This window comes from Seriola dumerili, unplaced genomic scaffold, assembly GCF_002260705.1.
Source record: "Seriola dumerili isolate Sdu_G_001 unplaced genomic scaffold, Sdu_1.0 BDQW01000068.1, whole genome shotgun sequence".
In the NCBI taxonomy this organism is placed as follows: Eukaryota; Metazoa; Chordata; class Actinopteri; order Carangiformes; family Carangidae; genus Seriola; species Seriola dumerili.
Window position 1 is genome coordinate 10,090,645 of NW_019174323.1, and position 17,895 is coordinate 10,108,539.

Sequence of the window (17,895 nt, forward strand, 5' to 3'; positions counted from 1 at the left end):
AAAAATAATAGGCACTACATACAATACAAGTAATTACATGTTTGTTTCATTTCTGAGATCATAAGCAGTAACATAATTTTGCCCCTCCTGTGCTATATTATGATAATTACACCACAAATTACAATCAATGAATCAGGATAAATTATCTGTCTACTTCCATATTACTGCAAATTAGTTGTGAAGACAAATTAGCACTGGAGAAATCACGTCTAATAATATTGTTCTGGGTTTGAGCATTCTTCTAAACCTCATTACAGATTCTGGTCTTAAACAGGAAGTCTGTAACATCTGACAGATTACTTTTGACCTTGATCGCCAAGAAGCAGCTGCAGCAGGATCTGCAGGTTGAAACAAAAGGAGTAACCGCTGCTTCTTGTCACAGCGCCACTGTTATGATCCCCATTTGAAGCCGGCTGGCATTGTGGCTTCGTCACCACCACTGAGTCAGAAAACTGTGCAACTGAGGTGGCAAATTGTCTTCGAAAACCCTGAAGGCGACTTCAGAAAAGCACTTAGCCAGAGCTTGAGGTACTGATGATAACCTGGCAATATTCTTGTTGATGTTCATGTTAATTTCAGAGAAATTCATGTTCACGCAGCCCCTGGAGTTCTTTGTATTTTCTAAAGGATACTTTTATAATACTTCTACATCTGTAGGTGTAACATCGTACAAAGGTCTAGCATTACTCACATCTGGACATGAAGAGGTGTTGTAATAGATCTTCGTGAATACATGATGTTCAGTACCAATGTGGTTTCAGTGTTCCTAAAGCTCTAGAGAGGAGAAAACAAAAACGTTCAGGTCTTTCCTCTCTTTTTCAGAAGCCTGGTGCTTCTGTGTTTTTCTCAGTTCCACTCAAGATTACATGCTCCCTCCCACGTCACCCCCCAACTCTGTTCAGCCTCTCCTATTGGAGATACAGGTTGTGTCTGACAGCGCAGACACATTGCACCTCCAACGGAGGTATAGTGCACATGAAACAACAAGCAAGCTGAGCCTTGTGATAGAACGCAGCACAGGCGATTTGGACATACAGTGCTGTCTCTTGGCTGCGAAACACTTGCACTATGTTGCGTGGGATGTGGAGAGAAATTTCATGGTCACTTTATGATCTGTTTTGGAACTGGTTTGGGAGAAGGAGGGGTTGTTGTGTAGACTGATCCTCCAAACTTTAATCAAGATTCATCGGACACCGGGTCAGGAGATAATGTGGATAATTAAAACTTTTCATTAGGGGGTGAAGTGTTCCCTTAAGGTTTAATGCATGTTTGATGTCTCCTGGGGTTCACTTTATTAACCTACTGCTTTGGGCCTGCCACTGTGAACACATTCAAATAATTTTTTAGTTCATCTAATAATGATGCTATTAGATAATGACTAGACTCAAAGGTGTCACAGTGACCAAGAGGAAAAAGAGTACTTTGAACTCCAGAATGCACCCTGCAATGAAAAACTGAATTAAATGCATATCTGTTATTTCCCTTGTGAACCCCTTCAGAAACATTTGCAACTGCTGGCCATAGATGGAATAAATGTTCACCATCAGCTCGTTTGTTTGAACATATGCAGAATAATTCGACAATTAATGTACAGTATTTACAGTATGTCGCAGCTAGGGGCTTTTGAACCACCACCACTGGGAATGGAGTGAAGGAAGAACAGAGTAACTGTGACAAATGTCCCACCGAATGCCTATCACTGGGCTGTCATGGCTACCAAGGCCGTGTGCTCTTTAACCCTGCTTACAGGCAGCGACTGCCACCTTTAACCAAATGTCCCGTGGGTCAACTGCTATTTGTTTGTGTCAGGTCAGGGACAGAAGGTCTCCCAAGGCTTGTCATCGTGATGAACATGCAAGACGTACACAACAGAATGTATGTGCATGTTCCTGTTTGTGGGTGTGTGCGCGCACGTGTGTGTGGCAACTGACAAACAGTCCTCACAAGGTTAAGCCACGTGTGTCCACTGGACTGTACGTGTACACATATTGACGATGGCTGTGTAAGTATTATTTCAAGCGGCTAAGTTAGGTCCTTACATTTCCCGTTCTTGCGCTCTCTGTTGTATATTTCGCCCACAGCTTTATCTTTCAAGGTCTTTTATTCATGCTCACTACTGCAATGTTTTGGTTTTATTTCACTTTAAATGTTCATGTATCCTTTTCACACCACTGTTGGTTTCTGTGAAGCTTTTGCAACACATAGTATCCTATATAGCATATAGCATGTTTCGCAATGTGTTGCGCTATAGGTGGAATACATTTCTTTCATGGGAGTTAACCTTCAGGCTAAAATGCCAGCTTAGTGTCACGTAGTGCTTGAAATCAAAAACTAAAATTGACTTTGACAGTCAAGCTTATTTACATAGGGAAACATGATTTAACCCAGATTTGTTGTACTTGTTTAAGAAATACCAAAAGTCATGTTAATTAGCCCCATTTTGACAAGATACAGCTTCTGCTTGTTGCCCTATGTGACATAACACTGACCTTTGAAATATCAGACGAATTGATTTTTACTTTTGGGTAGACCTCAGCTACAACAGTGTACTGTATAGTAGTTGCCATGTATAGAGAATGAGCTTTGTGATGGGGCTCAGTAACTCAATCAAGCATGACTAGTATCATCAGTACTACTGTTAGCTTAGCTGCTGTTGTCTTCACATTTAGGAGGCAAAACTGGTTTTCCAGAGATGTTTAGGATGCTTGGAAATGAAGCTTTAATCTCTAATGTGACATCATTTTGATGTCACTTTTTTAACTTTCCCTTTTTTTGGGATTGCCATATGGCAACCATATGTTGAACCCTTCATTCATATGGCGCAAAAGAGTTGTAAATCTATATCAACAGGTGTCAGTGTACATAACTACGCTAACATGCTGTTCGTTTTTGTCAAGGCTAATGTTTTGTCCATATCAACTGCACTATATATATTTCTCTGAACATCATCCTGTCCGAAAGGCAGCATTGCATGATGGGTAAGCAATCAGCAGGCTCTCTTAGGACTCTCCCCTTTACGTAGTAAGGCCCTCTTTGATGTGTGCTGCAGTAAACACAGGCAGTTCTCGCCCGACCACAGTCTCCTGGGGGATAAGGCTCAGCACAAGAACACTAATGAGCACATTAGAAGGAAGCCATAGAGGGAAGATGCTAGTTGTAAATGGCATTGTCTCTTGTGCTGTCTGTACCAGCATGCTCTGTCTACAGTAAGAGCGCATGTCTATATACATTTCATACAGAATACGGACTATATGCAGAGTACTAAGGCCTCCATATGACAATTACTTGAAAGCTTTTTCTGTGACAATTCTTTTCCAACTTTATGAAAGCATAATGCGAGATTTTAAAATTGGATTTTAATCAGGGCTGCAAAAAACTGTAATAAAAACCACCACTTTCAGCTGCACCGTAATTAACAGTTGAAAGTAATCAAGCATTGGAGTTAGAAAGTGAAAGTGGGACTGTGAAACAGAGGTGACATATGCCACTGACAATAACAGGAGCAAAGGATTATAAATGGAGCATTCACCATTTATTCCATTTAAGCGAATCACAGGGCATGAAGAAGTGATGCATCACAATTCTACCCAAATTTTCATGGCTATCATGTCAAGGCGACTGCATCGGTTAGAAATGATGCTTGTTTTATGGAGCTGAGTTTGTTACATGCTGCAATACCAAATGATCAAAGTTTTAAGCATGAGGCAAACACCGAAAATGTCTTAGTGGCAGAAAAGTAACACAAAAACTCAGATCCATGCTGCATTGTGCAGCAAAATATCTGCAAACAGTGGCCCAGTTTTAGTGCTTTTAGTTTTGATTAGCTGTACATGTATGCAGAGAAGAACATGTAGTACTGTGACTTTTTTTCCCTTTTACTGTACAAAAAACATAGTGCATCTACATATCATCACCTTCTTTTTTTATCATGCATTTAGCTTAACATTCACCTTTATTTTGATTCACAGTTGCAGTTTCAACTCATGGGACTTTGCTTTTATTGTGGAGTTATTGAAACCTTTATGTTACAATAACAGATCTGTATGTAATGATTTCACCCCCCATCCGAAATGATGATATGTTTCAGAATGAAAAAAATCCTATATTTAGTTTAAGCTGTTAGACTTTTTTGAAGATATTGATTGAAAGCGATTCAATAGTAACGACTGAGAAGAACTTCCAGCCTCAGTATTCCTCTCAGATAACTCTGGTCTCTGAAGCATCATCTGAATCTGTGATCCCCAGCCAGTAGATTCCTTGAAAGTTACCGGGGGAATTGGCAATCTGGATTGCCTTTGTGCAACGGGGAGAGTGAGAGACGTGAAAATGATTTCAAAGAGTCCAGGATGAATCATGCTTCCAATGCAGCTGCCATTTATTAGCACATTTTCCTCAATTTTTTTTTTTTAAAGGTACCTGATGGTGTTTTTTTTAAAGGGCCCTAACAGTCTGAGTTTGCTAGAGCCATGCATTGCAAGGGTTTGATTTCGTAAAGAGGCTTCATTGTAAGTGTTAATAAAAGAAGCGAATGGCAACTTGTATGTTTGTCATAATTAGTCGTGACACCACATCTTAATATTAAGTAAATGCAAGGGACACATCATTTATCAGCTATTACCTCAATAATGAAGATGAAGATTCAATTTAAAAAAGTATGATAGGCTTTCAGCACTGATTTCATAGAAAAACATCTTCCAAAAAAAGTTCTGTAGTTGGTCTGACTGCTTGGATCAATTACAGGGTTTACGCTGATATGTTCAGGGTCAGTCCCTTGATTGTTAACAAATGACGGCACAGAAAAAAAAACAAAAAAACATCAAAACATACAACTCCACATAATCACCACTCTCCTGTGACACATTCAAGAAACTGATTAATTGCTTTTTTAATTTGCTTCATTTCTGACAGGGGAATATTTAAAGAACACAGCTTTTCAACAGGATCCTGTTTGACAGGTGCTCGTTCAAAAGTGCCCAACTCGTGCTTGCTACGCTGCAGATTTTTTACCATTTCTTGCCTGTCACAGTGATGAAAAGGGAACCCATAAGAAATTGACGGGCTGTATAGCTGGAGGCCAAACATATCTGAAGATGACTTGTTCTTCGATGTGGCCAAGAGGGTTAAAAGAGTGGAGGCAATCCTTTAAGGCTTAAGAGGTCTTTTTGCTGATTTTTGAGAGCTAATCAGTACCGCCCGCTTGTTTGTAGGAACCTCATGCCTGGTAAAGAATAGCAGCCTTTACTTTGTAGAATGACAGGTGAGAGACTTAGCACTTTTTGTTCTGATTTAAGGAAGTGAGAATGCTGTAATGAGTGCATTTACTTTCACATGTACAGGTCAAACGAATCATTGCGTATAGTGCTATAAGTGGGATATTAAAAGCCACAGGAAATTTCAAATATCTGCTATTCTAAAAACCCTTTGCACATTCAAAGTATGCCATAATATGTTCAATTTAAGAACTCATGTCAGCCTCCCTCCCTCTGGGTATGAAACTGGCACATTCACTATTCACTGTCTGAAACAGAGAACCAATATACAAAAAGGTGCTGCTATAACGTGCCTTGCAGCTTTGTGGGAGCTTTGTCCGCTCAAATGTATGGAGACATCATATATCATCATTGATTCCCGAAGTGCGGTGTCATTGGTGGCACAGTGACCTTGTGTAGTTCACATCCTACCCCTCCGCTCTGTCAACAAAATGTGACAAATGAAATGAACTATTTTCCAGCAGCAGAGCTTCAGCAAAAGCTTCTTTAAAGCTCTTTTGGGTCAAAGAAAAAAAAAAAACATAAGATAACAAGTTTAAAAAAAAAAATGAAGCTTTTGAATCGCTTGAGCACAGATAAGATTACTTGTGATACAGGTACTAAAAAGGTGTCTGTTATCAGCATGACCTTGGCTTTTCCAATGTAAATATATCAATGCGTAGGCTTACAGCACAAAATCAATTTTCTCTTTTGTCAGAAAAGCTCTGCCTCCTGTGTTTCAACCTGAACCACTGACCTAACAGCGGGCGTTGCCTTTGTATATCAAACGTGTTATTTTTCACATGGTCACTGCTGCTGTCTGATTAAAAAGCTACGAGGGACTTTTAAACGCCGTGACAATTATTGCCACGGACGTGCGTACCACAGGAGGACGTTGTGTTCTATTTTCTATTATTAAAGTTGCATCTTGGAATAGATAACCTTTTGAACAATCCACTGTGGGAATTTGTGGAATTAATATTACAAGATGTTATGCGGTGTCTTTTAAAGCCTAGAGAGTGAGGGAGTCGACTTGAGGTCGGCCTACTTTCATATGCATCCCACTCGAGGGGCTGATAAATAAGAACTGATCCAAAAATTATTCTAAGCAGCAATCAAAATGCAAGACGTGCAACAGATACAGAACGTGAAAGTATTACCTTTCTTATCTGTTAAATACATCCTCTTACATGAGGTTCAAACAAAAAAAAAAGTCAACGACCCCAAATGCATCTGAAGATATGATCTGAGCTGCTACAGTAAGTGGTTTAAATGATATCTTCCAAAGTTTTTACTCTGACAGAGTAGAGTCTTGGTTGGACCCTGGAGCACCACATATCTTTTTTTGTGTTCCCTCTGATCTCTCATCATCTCCTGGGCCTTACATCAAGAGCCCCCAGATTTATCGATCAATGGCCATAAACAAAACACAGATTGAACTGGGCACTGGGGCACAGCAAACAGATTACCGAGTTTTTTTATTCTGCCGCACGCGATTGGTGGCGAGAGCCTCAGCTGAAAAAGGCCATTGGCCGGGAGAAGTTGCGACGCATAAAGCAGACTGGGAGACAGAGATTCGGCAGACTCACACAAAACAGGATGATAGGAATAGGCCCGGGAATGACAATTTGAAGAATATGGTGTGTGAGTGCATGTTTGTGCATTCACATGGCGTGTCTGCGTGAATAGTATAAATGGATGAAAGCAGAATCTGATGTGTAATCCAATTGTATTGGCAAGGTATTGAGCGTAATACCAGTCAATCCAATTTTCGATGCTTGACTACATGATGGAGTGAAAGAGCTCCTGGGTGATAAGTTCTGTGTCACTGTACTGTACTCGTGTGTGTGTGTGTGTGTGTGTGTGTGTGTGTGTGTGTGTGTGTGCGCGTGTGTGCGTGTATGAGTGTACTTGTGCGTGAATGAGTTTGATAGAATATCTGCATACATTAGCGTGTGGTTGCACATGCTAGCAGACATTATTTATACGTTGCTCTGACCACATGCCTGACAGCTGTGCATATTTCACAGGGTGGAGAAACCTGCATTGCAGTGCTTGAACATGGCAGCCATGCTCTTGATGTGAGAGCAGCTCAGGGTCAGAGTAGAAGAAGAGAATTAAAGCTACATCACCAGGCCAATTTCTCTGTCTCTGTTCTGCCTTTGTGTACTGTGACATCATTATCTTCTCCCTTTCTTACATCTTTCTTACCAAAGCAGCAGACTGCGAAATTCACTGCGGAGTTGTGGTTACACTACTTAACTTGAAACAGCAGGAATGCAGTACATATGTTTAATAAAAGCATCAACATATACACCAAAAGCAGTAGCAACACCGATAACACTCATTCATTTTAAAGCAGTCAGTAACATGCTTTACATCATTACTTCACTTTCTCTCTTGCATCATGTCAAAGTCACAAATCTTGAGGCAGAAAATGCTAATTTTGCTCAGTCCATAATGAAGAGAGATGTTCCCCGGGCTATCCTGCCTTTAGCCTGCCGAGTCTCAGAAATCAAGGAAGGAATAAAGTCTTCTCTTTCAATCTGCGGAGAGTGGTCATATTAGTACAAAAAAAGAAATCACTGCAGAAGGAGAACTACAAGCATGACGGCCATCTGCAGTAGGCAGCACATCAAAAAGATTAAAGAAACGAGAAATGTTCAAGATGCAAAACTGAAAGAAAGAGACTTTTTCTTTTTCTTTTTTTTTAGTTTTTCTGGCCAACTGTAACTAAATCTGTCTCCCTCCGTTTCTGTCTCCAGCAGTGGCCCCCACACTTCCAAGTCTACGTTCAGAGGTCTTCAAGCCATGTGTGGAAGACAAGGATCTGGCCTTCTGTCTAAATGAGGGAGAGTGCTCCATCATCGAAACCGTGGCTGGGGTTCACAGACACTGCGTGTGAGTCTGGTAGTGCTTGTGTGTGTGTGTGTGTGCGTGCGTGCGTGCGTGCGTACGTGCGTGCGTGCGTGCGTGCGTGTGCTTGTGTGGGTGGGTAAAGCATTTGGTTTCATTCTCATCATTGACGTTTCCTCTCTTTGCCCTTCCCCTCCAATCACTAACCTTGAGGTCATTTTCATTCAAGCTGCTTTTTTTGTCTCCAGCCTGACAGACTGTGTTCTTACAGTGATGACACACAGGAAAATCGTTGTGCGAATGCGCCTAAAATGCACCGAAGATCTATAATCACCCAAAGCACTAACCCGGGGATCAGAGATGCTTTGGCCGCATTAGATGCAGCGGATTCTCTGATCTGCACAACCGAACTACCTACGCAAATGGAAAGAAAATGCTTCCACGCAGATTCAACTAGGACGCACATGGGGAGCAAATGTGATCAAACCTCTGTCTTCAATTTGGTCAGACAAAAGTTTTAATAGTGGTAGCAGTCTTATAAAAAGCCCTTTTCCTCACGTATTAACCTTGCATGAATGTTGTTGGATATGACCTCTTTGGTATAAGGTGCATTTTAATGATAGGTGTAAAGATGGGGCTCTTGCAAGCTCCTTCTTTGATCATACTTAAAAGCAGCTGAATATAATTTTTTTTTTTTTTTCGCAGTTTTCCTATCTGTCTTTTTTCCTTTTGTTTGCCTCAGGCGCTCACTCAAACCTTGACTGCCCAAGGGAATACATACAGGTAACTCCTGTTAATATACCCTTGACGTACTTTGACACATTGTATAATGTAGCAGGGATAATTAAAATGCCAAAAAAGCAACAAATCCAATCACAAACTATGCCTTTGACAACTTATTTGCCTATGTTAGCAAGCCTTTAGTGTTTATCTGTCAGGCCACCAAGTTATGTTTCTTCAAAGTAGAAACAGCAGGCTAGGAAACATTCTTATAACTAATTCACATGTGATTGTATGTATACTGCAGATTTCTGTACACATGTGTGCCATTCATTTGCGGAGTTGCAAGTTCTTGCTTAGACCTTAAACTTCTCTCATCTTGATATGATCCTGCATGTCGGCCCCACCCTACACGCTTCCAACTCTGCAATCACTCTGATGTATCACTGTGAAAATGCATCACTTTAAAAATACATGATAAGAAACGTTCTTTCTGAGGGAAGAGTTGTGCTGAGTGGTGCTGAATTGAAAAACAGCTCATTAGTACACCTACCTGGAATTAAAGGGTCTAAATCTTCATCTTAAAAAAAAAAAAAGTAAAAGAAAAGAAAAAAAAAAGCGCATTATAAATAACACATGAGGATGAGTCAAGTTGTTCAGAAAAGTAAATGCTGGGTGAAATAAAGTTGAGAACAGTTGAAAAATAGTCAGGAAATTGTGCGTTTAATTAAAACTCACTGACCACTGGGTTTGAGAAATGGATAGTAGTTTAGTAGTAACTATGTATAAAAAAAATTAATGATAACACTGTAACACTTGTATATTTGATAATATAATGATATATAATTTCACTGTGAGACGGCTAGGAATAATTAAATGATAGGAGGCAGAGTCGGCGTGTGTTTCCTGTCAAATTACAGTCGCCGGCACAACAATTTCCAATGTGCCACCTGTTCAACAGCAGCATCAAGAAACCCTGAAGACCCATAGCAACTACCCTCTGGGTTATAATTAGCGCCGGTTGAATGACTGCATATAGGACTCAGGACAGACTGGAGGGCCTAACCTAGAGTCACTGTCTGCCGATTTCTCTTGAGCTGAGTGCCTGTTGCGTGAAAGAATGATTACAGGTTTGCAAGATCTTTTATTGAAAGGTTGTTTCTTTTGCCAGGGAGAAGTCCCGGCAGTAACTCAGAAGAACATTATCATTTTATTCAAAAATCTCTGCCAAGTTAATGTCATTGCTGCACGGTTGGAACTCCAGGTGTGCTTCAGATTTTTAAGGCGAGCTTTTGCGAGACAGTAATCACTATATTGAATTATTTTGAAGGCACTTTGCATCAAGTATTAGTAAGTAATTTGAAAATCGAATCTACTGTTATTAAAGCTGCATTAAAGTATTTCTGACCATTACAAATTCAGAGCAGCAGAGTCCTAATTCTATGACGCTGAAACAGTTGTATTTGTACTATCAAGCCTTTAAAACCTTTAAAACTCCCTTTATTCCACGACATAAAACAGTCCTCCTTCCAATATTCCAATAGTCCTTTTTCCTCTTGTTTGGTCCAGCAACTCCTGAGAAAACTATCTGTGTCTTTTTTGGCTTGCAAAATGTTCACCTTTCTTCACCAGCCTTATGTTTACTCGGATCTTCGCCATTTCATGCTGAGCAGGTAACGTACAGTCAACCTTTGTTTGCTGAAAATGGCTTCCCACGGTTTTATTTATTTATTTATTTTTTTTTTTTTTGTGGGATTCAACCATATGGACTGACAAACGAAAACAATGAGCTGAATGCTGCAAATAGCTGTAGAGTTGCTGCCGTGCTATTATTGTATCCATGCTACACTGTACACTATGTTTACCCTCTGGTCCTTCTTCCTGTCAGAGATACTGTGAGTGAAGATAAACCCCAGATATTGTCCATCCACATTCCGGGACACAGCTAAAACAGAAAAGGTTAGGGCGCTGGAGGAAGTGCTGCTGTTCATTCATCCCTCGTGACAGTAAAGTAAAGTAAAAACCCAAAAAAAAATTAAAGGTTCAACAATTCCTGCCTCCTTTGATGTCATCTTCTCCTCCTCCAAGCCACAGTGCAAAACAGCATAATGGATGGCTGGATGTTTTCCAACATGAGACAAGTAAAGATGTCAGAACAATCTTTAAACACTTGAATCATTGGATGAGAACACACTTTCGAACTTATGGGAATCAATTTATTTTGTTATGAAACATTTCCCCCGCTCTCCTCCCTCGCTACGGGGTCCCCGGCTAGAATGAGCGGATGATGAGTAGATACGATGTGCGCGCTATTTCCATGGCGGTAGCTATCTTTGATCCCCTGATTAGAGCATGCCGGTTACATGGTGTGCCGATTGTTGAGTATCAGATTGGATACGTAAGACGTTAGTATTTGTTCCTTATTGAGGTTACAGTGGTGTACGGCAAGATTTGTATTTCAGTACGATGGATCCTCGTTCTGGTGAGCCGTGCTGTCAGATAAAGTCTCGGTTAGGTCGATCGGGAGGGGCATTCGGATTTTTTTTTTTTTTTTTTTCTTTTTTTGATGTGTTTAGTACTATCCGTGCGCCGCAGCAACTGTGAGTTGGTTGTGCGTCGCGAAGGATACTGGTGGTGATTGGTTAACGTAAGGGCTGCAGTGGCTAATCGAGAATGAAGGGTAGACTGGGTGTATGCGGTTGCCCCAGCTGAGGTAACTTAGAAACCCCCCACCCCCCCCCCCCACTCTCTGCCGGATGTTCATGTTTGCCAATGCTAATAAGGAGCCCAAAATAAACATGCAAATGTGAGTTTAAGACCTACTTCCAGATCAGTGCAGTGGCTTCTTATACACTAAGTACAATAAACGTACAATAATTCAAAGGCCTTGTGATACTTCATACAGTCAGTCATACAGAATTATTACTGTATAGATAACTACAAATTAAACCATTCTCAGTCGAGGTTTATTTAAAGGAAGCAATTACTCACTCCAGTGACCTGCTAAATTCCCCCAAATTTTCCTCCTTTTAACAGTAGAAAATGAAAAGGAAAGGTCAAATCAAAAGTATATTTTTATGTTTGTTTGTACCTTTCTAAATTGGAACAAATGCCAAACACACTGGACTGAGTTTAAATGTGATTTAAACCTATTTCAATTTCCAAAACTAATTGTTAAAACTTTAACGAGACAAATATTAATGCCAGTTATTGTATTCAAATTCTCCTCTTGCAATTTGCAGTGCTATGTCAATGCAGCGTCTGTTTAGTTCATAGAAATCTAAAAATAAAGAACTTGAAATGTCAAGCATCAGCTGTCAAACGCAGCACAAATCAAAGAAGACTTCTAAATCTCAGTATTGTCCTGTGTAGATCCACTGTATCAAATCCGCCTTCAGGAGGAGGAGAAACATGATTTTGACGTGCACTTCTGATAGCAAAGGAGAGACGATAAGATGATGACACACTTTTCTTTGGGAGAGATGTCAGACTCACTGAGGGCACAAAAGTAGAATCCACGTATCCTATGAAAATATAAAAAAAAGCCAAAGGTGGAGGAATACATTATCAGGAGGTGTAGTAGAGCTGGCCGTCATACCCAATCATGTCACTTGTTTTTCTGTTCTTATGTTCAGTACCACAGCACTCACACTTTTTTTTATTTTATTTTTTTATTTTGATGGTGAGTCTGGAATGAAAAAATAATAAAAAATCTCCTCATGCCAGAGGGAGAGAATCACCGCGGGCGTTTATATACGGCACCCTAAATTAAATTAACATTGGAAGAGATAACTCATGTTCCTGTGATCCTACAAGAACTGTTGCCCAGTGTGAGAATTCAGTGTCGGTGTTGGTGAAGAGACAAAAGGAACCTGCGGCAGACTGTTGAGACACTTTGGCTGTGCCAGAGCAGCAGAGTCCTGCCAGAGCCTGACAGAGCCACAGAGTATACAGCTACCTGCACAACTGTCACTCCGTGCATAACGGTGAATGCTGACAGCTCTGGGTCGAATAACAGTCACCGCGCACTGCCACAAGTGTATTTAGTTATGACCAAAATGATTTCATATATTTTTTCCCCAGATGAGGGATTCAAGTTGAAATTGCTCAGCGTATCAGCCACAGAGAATGAATAGGAATTATTCCTGTTGTCTTTTTTTAAGAAAAACAGCATATAACTGTACCTTGAACCATGCACTTTAGCTATGATCTATACAGGTGGGTGGTACAGGGACGTTTATGCTAATTATTAACAGCAGAATTTCAGTGCTGCATAACCGCTACTGAAATGCAGCACATTTTTCCTTTCCTTCCACTTAAGCGCAGCCATGCTAATGGTTATTCAGCAAAACATGAAATGTGTGTTTTTTGTGTTTCATTTTGAATCAGTGTGTTTAAAAAGAAAAAGAAAAAAAAAAAGGTCCAAGTAGAGTTATTGGGAGGTTAACTGGTGGTGCAAATAGTAAAGCATTGGCTCGTTCCGTATGTGAGGTCTGTGAGTTACAGGAGGGCATGTGTGTAATTCAGTGAAGCGGAGCTTGCCAGAGCCACTTAAAGTCCTCCCTGGGCACGAGACAAAATAGGACCTTATGGCCTCTGATAATATCTTTCAGAAATAACTGTGTTGTAATTGATCATTCCGCATGGACGCCCTTCATTCAGCTTAGCTCTTCCTGATGTTACGCCCCAACCCGAGTAACGTTCTTTCTGCATTTTTCAATACAGTCATTTCTAGCAGGTTTCTAGTTAAAAAAATATTGGACCTGTTCAGTGATGCAGGTTTTGACTTTGAAGTGAGGGCTCGGCAGTGTCAGTCTGACATGTGCTCAGCAAACCAAAAGCATGCAGTTAGCCACGGTTGGAGGGCGTTGTAGAATATATTAGATGGAATGAGGGTGCACTGCAGCGGTGGCCACCACCTGCAGCATCGTGTTGTGCTGTTGGTGACACACAGCAGTGGTCATGACATTCAGACACTGAGAAGCTGTGTGTTCTTTACTCAGCGTCTGCAATACACAGCACAGAAGTGAATTCTTGATCATTCAAAAAGGCGATTAATTTGTTTACATAATTAACCTCTCATACAGTCTCTCAGCTTTATCACAGCAATATTCTGTTTGTAGTAACATCATCTCATACTGCAAAATCGTTTTTTTCTTAACTTAAAAGGAGTAAAAGACCCCCCCCCCCGCAAAAATCTGTAGGACACATGGTCTCCCTTCGCTGAAAATTATCGCCTGCTTTCAACATAATGTTTCCTAACTTGTGTGTGCATTGTATCAACAACACATAACACGGAGGCTCAGTTGTGCTGCACAGATGATGCAAAGCTGCTGCAAGTTAGCTGTGTAGCTGAAGCAGCTTGATACTGCCACCTTGCCAAAACAGAAACATGAGGAGGAAATACAACTACAACACAATGTGTACGGGTAATGTGTTTTTTATACACAGTGAACCATGAGTATGGGTTTTTTATATTTTTCGTTATAATTGATATATAAAGCCTTGATGATAGTATAAAAAAGCTAAATTACTGTGCCAAACCAAAGTTGAGAAGCATTACATAAAAATTAATAAGGGTGCATTTTGCATTTTAAGAAGTGTTTTTAACAGACACAGTTTAGCATATTAATTTCCACTGCTAAGATATTTGAATGCGTTTGTTCTAATGTGATGATACTGCGAGTATCGAGGACTAAGTGGCTTGCAACTAGTATACAAAGCTTTAAATACAGATTTAATGAGCCCATGATAATGATGGATGTTTACGTATGAATTTTCAGTGCAATTTTGGCATCAATTAAATTTAGTTAAAGTCAAAGCAAATGGAATTACCCTGCCTCGCTCGTTTTGACATTGAGATTTGTTGCTGCCTTTAATAATGATGATCATAGAGGGAAAAGTGAGACTTGCCTGATGGTTTCTTTTACTGTGCCTTTAAATATCCATACGTATTTAATGGTTTCGCTTTTATTCACCTCAGCATGGAGGATGAAATCACTATCCTCCGTGTGTGTCTTTGTGCGTATGTGCATTAAAAGCCTGGCAAAGCTCAAGGTAGCTCGTGTCTCCTATTACCATGGTAACTTCTTCCCTCATTAGTATGAAGCCAGAAGCAGAAAAAAAAATAGTTGTTGACTCACTCATAGTGCGCCTGCTATGGCAGTTATATTCAAATGTTCTATCATCGCTTATCTTTTGCATTATATTTTCTGCATTTATTCAGACTGATCTGACATTAGAGTATCTGTCAGCTAATAGTATGAGTGACTGCTGTCGTGAATAATTCATGACAAAATTTGCACATTTGATTGCTTCAACAAAAGCTATGCTGACATAAGATATTAGCTCATATTTAAACGAACATTGATTTGTTTTATGTCCTTTCCTTCAGAACCCATCTGTGCAGATGGATAACTAGTTAAACCAGAGTTTCATAAGTGTTCACGCCTGTGTGTGTGTGTGTGTGTGTGTGTGTGTGTGCATCCGAATGCCTTAGGGGACATGTTCATCTATCCCGATGAGGAAGCACATGAAATCGCACAAATGCAATAAAAAAACCCCCTCTGCTCTTCTCTAGTCCCCATGAGGAAAAGAGCTGTTTCTATTGGTACTTTGCTGTAGGGTTAAGCTTAAGGATAGGCTGAGAGCAACTATGTGCGTTTGTCTCTGTCTCTGTGAGCTTGTTTTTATTTTTTTGTATTTTCCCAGGACCCAGGAGACATTGACAGCAGTATTAACAGAATCTGATATGACAAAATGAATCACATAAATGAAGACCACAGCCTCTTAACTTTCCCTTCCTGTTTTTCTTCCTCTCATCTTCCCTTTTCTACGGGGAGCCAGTTCAGCGATTAAATTGTCACTGCACCGTCAGACCTTGACAGGCTGCACTAATCCACGATGCTGTCGCTCCTCTGCTGATCCATCCTGCTAGGGAGGACGTTCTCCAGGCTAAAAGCCAATGGGCCATGTCCCCCCACTACCCCACCCAGCTGCTGTATGAAAGCAACACAATTATAAACGTGGGAGCAGACTTACCTGCTGGCAACATACCATGACAGACCCATCATCTCGCCTTGGAACTGAGTACAGTTGGCAGATTAAGTTTCTGATGCAAGATAATTAATTGAGAAAAAAATATGCTGGTGCCCCAAATGTTAAATTGTAGTACATCATCTGCTCTTTTCCTGACCGCCAACAAGTAGACAGTTTATATCTCTCAGTATCTCTCAATATATGAGTTATTTATTTGCCTCTACAAGTCAAACCTTGTTTCTCCTCCTCCTCACTACTACGTGCATACTAATATATAAACATCATTTCTCCGTCCACGCTTCCGTCTTGGTTCTTCCTTTTTTTTTTTATTAATTTTACATTCTGCAGGCCCGTCACAAACGCTTTCAGATGAAAGACTCACATGTCCATGTTCAGCTAACAAAGGCTGCCTTGTTTTTCCAAGCTACAAGACTTAATGAGCATGGGACAGACACGTTGTCAAGAAATCCACCATGGCTTCAGACAATTAAAGCTTTCAAATGTTGTTGGACTATGATTTACTGTTTAACATATTCAGCTTAGTTAAAAAAAAAAAAAGGAGAAAAAAAAGTACATTAAATTGCTTTGTTGATTGCAGTAGCAAGCCATGCATGCTTGTGTAATAGCTTAAAAGAAGGTACTGGAATGTCAATTGCCTGAAGGTGATAAAACCCCTTTTACAGTCAAACTGAAATTAAATTAATTGTTGCTAAGAAATCCTTGGTGTTATAATGGAGTGATTATTGACCTCTTTTGCAGTTCCAGGTGTCCTGCCAACACTGGCGGCCTGTAGAAAATGCTTTTTGGGCCACAAGGGATGTTTGTCGTTGCAGTCCTGCAAAAGGCCACTAGAGCTAATTGGCAGTTGGCAATTGGAGTGGTGCAAAGCTGATGTACTACAGTTAATCACTGCAATGGGAAACACCCACCCGGAGGCCTACAAATGTGTTTTTAAAAAAAAATACGTTTGAGAATCTGAGAAATATACACAGTGTTGATGCAGTGTCGATATTTCCTCACATAAAAGTGAGTAGGACTCAGTTTGACTTTAAGACATCTTACCCAAGGTCTGAGCACAAAGGTGTGCCTCTGTCGCTGCTGTGTTGCCTTCAAATCTGAAATCGGACAAAAAGAATTTGAAAAAATATGTCTTTCAATTCACATCACCATCCTAATAAATGGATAAAAATTCTGTCCCTCTACAACCACCATAGAGAGTAAATCATTTCATCACGGTATGCTCCCAATTACAAAGTCACAGTCACAGAGGACTGTGTGATACATTTGGAAAAACTTCACATCACAATATGAGATGAGAGGCAAACCGACACAGACATGAACACAGCACCTCTCCCTCCACTCTCTCTTCCCCCTCATCAAATGCACGCTAAGACTTTCGATAAAGTAATGACGGAGCATTTGAATGTAACCACCACAAAGAGACTGCATTGGATTTGAAAGCAGCAGCGCGGCCCCTGCGAGTTGCCTGCTGCACTTTACTTGTCATTTCGTTGTGAGCTCAGCTGGTGAAGGATAACATCTGCTTCTCATTACTGATGTTTAGACTAAATGATTTTCACCGGTGGACACAGAATAGAGACCATATAGCTACATCATCGTGTCTGAGCCCAGAAAACACTTTGACAGCTGATTTTGATAACTCTCTAGCCTCCACATGCAGATGGTACCTCTCAGGGGCTTCTTTTTTTGGGTTTTTTTTTTTGTTTCAAGGACTGCCTACGGTGTCTGTTACTCCCTCATTAGGACGAGATGACCAGACTGAAGAGGATAAGAAGAGGGACAGGTGCTAGTTGGTGTCTGATAATTACATGTAATTTTTTGTTAATAGGGAAACAATGTGTGGGAGAAGAGTGTAGCTTCCTCTCATCTCAAGGGTATCAGACGGCAGAATCTCTCAGATCAGGAGTTCAGGTGCAGTTTAGACCTTGAAATGCACTCCTCAACCGTGCTAAGGCTTGTCATCTGTGCTCCACCAGAGGGAGCTCTACTGATTCCATCATTACAGGTACAA

At 40.5% G+C, this 17,895-nt stretch overlaps 1 protein-coding gene across 1 annotated transcript in view; it reads left to right on the top strand.

The window, feature by feature from the left end:
- Window positions 1-17,895, top strand: part of LOC111220344 (pro-neuregulin-3, membrane-bound isoform-like) — a 179,351-nt gene that overhangs the window by 83,405 nt on the left and 78,051 nt on the right. Inside the window, exon 2 of the mRNA XM_022743403.1 lies at window positions 8,015-8,150. Coding sequence (XP_022599124.1) covers window positions 8,015-8,150 — 136 coding nt within the window. The remainder of the gene's footprint in view (window positions 1-8,014; window positions 8,151-17,895) is intronic.